General features: G+C 38.7%; 1 protein-coding gene across 1 annotated transcript; it reads left to right on the top strand.

Annotated features, from left to right (window-relative positions):
- The first annotated feature begins 2,470 nt into the window (after positions 1-2,470).
- On the top strand, positions 2,471-3,352 carry LOC103733561 (olfactory receptor 14J1-like). Its single transcript, XM_008832417.2, has one exon. The coding sequence runs from the start codon at positions 2,471-2,473 to the stop codon at positions 3,350-3,352; it is 882 nt and encodes a 293-aa protein (XP_008830639.2).
- The last annotated feature ends 3,524 nt before the right edge of the window (positions 3,353-6,876 follow it).

The raw sequence follows: 6,876 nt of genomic DNA, 5'->3' as shown, positions 1-6,876 counted from the left end.
GGTGGTGGGTCATCTGACCTCTTGATCAAGGAAGCCAAGGAGACCCCACCGATGGACTTGAACCAGTGTCCATTCTATGAAGAGAAGGTACAACACGGAGGAATCATTTCCTCCATGCTTCCAAGAGAAGCCAACAATGGTAGAGCAGGACCTTTGACTTATCTTCACATATATGGAACTGGTAAAGTTGTATGTCCTTAAACACCCAAAAGGGAAGTATAACCAAAGAGTAAAGGGGCCAACATAATATCATAAGAGCATACATATATGTAACTAAAAGTTACTCGACAAACAGCAAAGCCAGACAGGCGATACCTTCAGTCGAGTTGTTGGCCAGGATAGATAAAGGCTCTTCCAGGCAGTAACCCAACATACTATAGGAAAATGAACAGCAGACCCCAATTCTATCCAAAGGAATACTGACAATTGATTGCCATAGATGAGGAACAGCTGATCCTCCTGGAACAGGGACCCCTGGCTTACTAGATTTACCAGAAGGGCAGGCAGGGGGGAATGGATGAGGGTGCTGATAACACAGTGGACAGTGACAGGGATGGCAGAGTATGGAGCCTCTAGTGGGAGAGGAAGGCTGTCTATCTGATGAGTTTGTATTCATGCTCAGATGTCGAGGATGTCAGAAGGTGGGCGACTGTGACCAGTGATAGTCATGTATATAGAGATTAGAAATGCATGTGAAAACGTCTCAATGTCAATTGCCTTGGAATGAATTCTGTATGAAAAACAAAACAAAACAAGTATCTTCTTGAAGTCCCTCAAATTAAGGTAAAGAATAAGAACAAATCATTCTGGAAGAATGCAAAGGAAAATAGCTTTAGATATTTAAGTGACAATTGAATTTATCCTCATAATTGTTCTAATAGCTTTTGTATAATCTTCCTCACTATTATGAGATATAAAATGTATTTATCAAATCTGTAATCATTATGCCAAAAAATCTGAATTACTGTAACATTTTGTATATTGTTAAAGCTGTAACTTTAACTGTAAAAAAAATATTTAAAATAAAAAAAAGTAAAAAAAAAAAGGTGAAAGGAAAGAATCACCATCACAAAGTTGACCTCTGACCTTCAAAAAAAAATAGTGAGAATATTCTCACTGGGAGGGTAGGGAAAAGGTAAGAATCAGAATTCTGCAGAAGCCTTTTGAAGAAGGAGAGTTGAATTGAGTTCCCAGACTATTCCTTGTATATAAATAAACCTCCAAAATTTTTTGTCGCTTTTCAAAATAATCACAGGAAAAAAAGAGTCCCAGTCAAGTGATGATTAGTCTTTCTTCTCTGTTACTTAGGGATTAACTAGTGGGGCACACACAGTCTCCAATGGAATGGTCATGCACCTTGATTGCAAGGATTTTATCTGTAAAGAACTGAAGTTTAACATGTAGAGTCTCAGTGAAGTAAATATGCCTGTTTTTGTCTGTATGTTAGATACCACTGTCAAGGTGGGAATTGGGGACCGATTTAATGAAGGAACTGCCTCAGTTACCAAGAACTCAGTGATAATACCACTAAATGACCCATCAACAAGTACATAGATTTGAGGAAGAAAAGGGAGAGCAGTTGGAGTGACTGAGTGTTTTGCAGTTCCACTGAGGAGGTCACAATGAGAGCTAATGCTGTAAAGACCTTTATCCCCTATCCAGCATTATGTCCATTACATAGAAACAACTTCATTTTAGGAAATTCATTATTTGTTCAAATGAATTTCATTGAAAATGCTCAATCTAGTTCTACTAAATATTTTTAAAATTAAAAGGTGTTCTCTGGCGATCTCACCTTCTGTCACTTGGTATCTCGTTACAATTCCAAGCAGAATTCAATGCCCAGTGTTACACTGTCTTCAACATATATTTTTATTTTTTATTACTGAAGCCCAATATTTTGAAAAGATTTTGCTTACTCTTCAAGGTTAATCTGATATGTTCATACCCACTAAATTTTTTTTGATCTTTTTGAGACAGGGTCTCCCTGTAGCTCCAGCTGTCCTGGAACTCACTATGTAGACCAGGCTGGCCTTGAACTCACAGAGATACACCTGCCTCTGCCACCCGAGTGCTGGGATTAAAGGCATGTGTTACCATGCCTTCCCAAATGTTTTTTTTTTAAGTTAAATGCTCTCAGAGACAAGAAACATGATTGCTCTTTGAACTGACATCTCTCCTACCATTACATCTGGACTGTTCCTTACACATTTATATGGGTCTACTAGTACCCTTATTTCTGGTCCTTAGACAAGGCTGCAGTTTGTCATTTCAATGATAAGATGCATGTAGAAGAAATAACACTACTAGATCAACTTCATTTTCACTGGTTTTATTGAGAGTAAAATCATTCCTATCACTTTACTTCATCTTTCTCAGTTTAATAACTCAGGCTCTGCTCCAGAAAATTCCTGTTTGTTGATCAACCTTGGGATTTCTATCATATTTCCTTTTCCTAAACACAGCAATCATGGTGATTGTAACCTCCAAGCCTGAATTCCTCCTCATGGCCTTCTCTGATGAGTGTAAGCTTCAGATTTTACATGTGGTGCTCTTTTTGTTGACTTACCTGCTGGCTCTCACAGGCAACTTGCTCATCATCATCGTTATCACTCTGGACCATCGTCTGTACTCCCCTATGTATTACTTTCTGAAGCACCTCTCTCTTCTGGACCTCTGCTTCATCTCTGCCACTGTCCCCCAGTCCATTGCAAACTTCATCCTGGACATTGGCTTCATTTCCCTTGGTCAGTGTGTGCTGCAGGTTTTCTTCTTCATAGCTCTAGCCTCATCAGAAGTGGCCATCCTCACAGTGATGTCCTATGACAGGTATGTGGCCATCTGTCGTCCACTGCTGTATGAGACAATAATGGAACAACGTGCCTGCAGGTATGCAGTGCTGGCAGTGTGGGTGGCAGGAGGCCTCTCTGGGCTCATGCACACAGCCGTTAACTTCTCAATTCCTCTTTGTGGGGATAGAATTATTCATCAGTTCTTCTGTGACATTCCCCAAATGCTGAAACTAGCCTGTTCTCACACATTCATCAATGAAATTGCAGTGGCTGCATTCACAGCCTCTACAGCCTTTGTCTGTCTGATCTTCATTGTATTCTCCTATGTTAAGATCTCAGCAGTGCTGAGAATGCCCTCAGCTGATGGTAGGACCAAGGTTTTCTCCACCTGCCTACCCCATTTGTTTGTAGTCACCTTCTTCCTCTCTACCACAAGCTTTGAGTTTCTAAGACCACCTTCAGATTCCCCATCAGCGGTGGACCCCATGTTCTCCATCTTCTACTCTGTGATACCCCCAACACTCAATCCAGTTATCTATAGCTTGAGAAACAAGCCATGAATGCAGCTCTAAAGAAAGTGCTGTCGAGAGAAGAGATTTCTTACAGAATTATGCATCTCAAAGTTATGTTCAAACTCTAAGGAAACACATAAATCATCATAATTATGTCCTATGTTGGAAGAGGGATGAATCTGACTTCTTCCCAGGGTTTCATTCCAACATTGTTGTTCTTTATGTCCCTCTCTGAGTTAACTTTATCAAATGTAAGATGTCAGATCAATGAACACATTCTAAGACTACGGTCTGCCTTCCTCCAATTCAAGTGTTATTTCAAGTCACCTTTTGGAGATGCTTAGGTAGTAAAAGAGAGAAGCTAGTCAGCTTGTGGTGTGGCCAGCATAATTTACCTCCACAAATGCATCTCAGGTAACCTGATGTTCTCCTTTTAATAGTTGTACCCATCTTCCTTCTCTACCGCATCCCCAGTACTTATCAGAGATTCCGCCTCCATTTTTAAAATGTTTTCACTTCTGAACTTTATCACATGGAGTCATCACATCACATCATCTTCCCAGGTTGGCCTTCGTCACAGCACTGTTTCCTTGAGGTTGACTCATGCTCATTCCCACTGTCCATCCCCTTCTGTTGTGGGGAATGCTGAAATGTGGATGCACTGTTAGGTACTTTGTTCTTAGCATTCCACTCATTAAACAGCATCTACATTATTTCCATTTGAGGCATTCAAAATAAGGCAGTAGTGAATAGCCATCCACTGGGATTTCCCTTCCCTGGCCCAAAAGTATAGAAATGCAATGTTTAAATCAAACAGTACTTGTTTGTTTTGATACTAAATCCATTTTTCATGAGGTCTGTGTGAGTCAGGCCTGGAAAGAGGTGCCTCACTTTCTACCTACATTCTCCTGGCTAGAAATGAGGAGAATGGCAAAATCTCATTGAAAGGTGTTCTGGGACATGAACACACAGGAAGTAAGTGTTAGTACCTTTAAGTCTTTCACTCAGTTTCGTTAAACCTGTGTTTGATTCTATTTGACAAAAGTGAATTTTATATTAGTAGCCCAAGGAAAGATTTCATTAGAAGAATTGGAACAAAGTTACTAACCTACTTTGGGTTATTTTCTGCCTATATTGTCTGCTCTTAATATTACTTTCTCTTACTACCTATAGTACTTGAAGTGTTGATCAAGGATACAAACATTGATTTGGGAAATTGAATTACTGTCATGCTCTTTATCTCTTTGTAAGGAGTATATTGTTGGTGTTAGAATATTTTAAAAATGAAATTGTTACACTAAATATGTTAATTGCTATGATTATTAGGCAATGAGTGTGTGTGCAAAAATATCACACTGTGATAGAAATCAGAATTTCTGTGAGACAGATGTCTCACCCCTGCCCCACTGTTAACATCTGCATCTGTGTCCTCGGCCTTTTTCCAAACAGAAACGTGAGCAAATAGTCTCAGGAAGAAGAGATCATAAATCGGTTTTTCAAGATGAGCTTGAGAAAATAGTCTCAGGAAGTAGGGGGCATAAATTTCTACAGTGGGGCCATGCATGTAGCCTGCCCACAGGAGTGTGCTGTATAATCTATGAACACTCCCCTACCTCCTTGCAGTAGTCTACATCATGAGTAAGGATTGCTGCCCCTCTCTGTGCTGAATAAACCCAGTCTTGATCTGTTGAATGTCTGGGCTTTTTCTCTCTTGAATCCATGACTCTGCTCTCTTTCGCATTCCCTGAAACCTAACATTTTGGTGCCAAAACCCAGGACGATTCTTGGGGTCCCCGCTGGTACCTCCAGACCTTCCTCCCGGAATCTCCTTGATTTTCCTACCATTCTTATCGGTTCTTGGGACCTGTTCCTTCAGGAACATGAATGCCTGCCTATCGCACTTTTTAGTCTAACAGGACACCCATTCTTACCAGAACCCCTGTGAGGTCATTATGGCTTACTGTTCATGTGGGAGGTGTCATGCCCGAAGGCAGCATTTTGCATCTCTTCTCCAGAAGGTTTGTTAGTGCATCTCAAAGCACAACTACATCTCTGTACATTCCAGATGAATTACCTACTGGTCATAAATCAATTGTTAAGAAAAACCCTCTTTTGGCAGGGGGTGGGGGCACATGCCTTTAATCCCTGCACTGCAAGGCAGAGGCAGGCAGATCTCTGTGAGTTTGGCTAGCCTGATATATCACAGTGAAAGATTTATCGTCCTCTTTTTTTTTTTTTTTTAAAAAAAAAAAAAAAAAAAAAAAAAAAAAAAAAAAAAAGATTACTTTTGGATCTGGACTTGTAGCATTCCAAACTCTCCATCACAAGAGTTCTGACCACTCATCAGCCTTAATTTAAAGATATAACCTCTTTCAGGAAGATTTGCTCACAATCCTTATATCCGATCTTTGCCATGTACTCTTCTTAATCCATTCTATTAGTGAAAATTCTCATAAACCATTTGTTGAACTATGTGTTTCTTTTCTTACATTTCAGATTGTGTTTTCAGTATTTCTCCTTATTTACTTCCTCTGTCATAGTTTCATTTCATTCAGCTACTTGAAAGAAACTGTTTTCAGGTTTTCCACTAACTGCATATTTGTTTCCAGTTTTCCTGTCTCCTAAGGAACCGCTGTCTTTCAAGCTTTTGTTTCCATTCTGTTTGTGGGATCTCTCTCCACCGCTTCACCCTTGCCTTTACTGTCACCCTTATAAGATTTATTGTAAACCTCAATTTTATAAGGATTTTTCTCTCTACTCGCTATACTCATTTAAAACCTATAGCCTTCTAACCTATGTTTTCTATTAGGTTCATCTGGACCCTAGGTAGTTCCAGTGTGTACACAGGTTCTATTAACTTATTACTTATCTTTTATGTTTAATTTTAGTAAATTAATACTACATAGTACTCTTCTCTGTGTCAAACCCATGCCTTCTTCATGACGTCAGCTGTGTCTGCTTGCAGATGTTCATCATAATCAGACTTACTGATTATCGTGTTTTGGGTACACCTAGTTTTCATGTAATTAGGTGATATTTGTCTATGATAATTGTGTCTCATGTGTTGTTTCATATTCATGCACTTATACCATATATGTAGTTTCATGTGTTGAGATCTCATGTATTTCTATGTGGCCACTTAAACTGTGACCACTTCAGTTTTTCCTTTTTCTTTTTATTGTGCACAAGAATTGTTTTTATATTTGGCATGCCTAATCAAAATACACATGTGCAAACTTATAAATATGGGTATTTTCATGATGCATTCAAAGGCCTTATAAACTTGGGTATCTTAATCATTTTTAAATTTGTTAAATAGTGTCTCTAGGTCTATTAAGAGTTTCACAAAATTTTAAATGTTAGTTGCTTATAAAAACATTTGAGCTAATTGTTTAATGATTCTATTTTTTAAATATCTTTTTTAGTTTGGGTTGCTTTCAAGGTGTTTTAAGGTATCCATTTTGTTCATTTGTTTTACATAATCCTCAACAAAAAGTAATTACAAAATCTTCATTCTCATGTAAGCTAAAGTTGTTAAATTAACCCAAAGATTTTTTTTTCAGGTCAATATG

Source organism: Nannospalax galili, unplaced genomic scaffold (genome assembly GCF_000622305.1).
Source record: "Nannospalax galili isolate Female #2095 unplaced genomic scaffold, S.galili_v1.0 scaffold2056, whole genome shotgun sequence".
NCBI classification, from domain to species: domain Eukaryota; kingdom Metazoa; phylum Chordata; class Mammalia; order Rodentia; family Spalacidae; genus Nannospalax; species Nannospalax galili.
The sequence above is the reverse complement of the archived record's forward strand: the minus strand, read 5'-3'. Positions and strand labels throughout refer to the sequence as shown.

Excerpts from the sequence above, each read along its gene's own strand:
- LOC103733561 (XM_008832417.2), top strand. The coding sequence starts at position 2,471 with ATGGTGATTGTAACCTCCAAGCCTGAATTCCTCCTCATGGCCTTCTCT.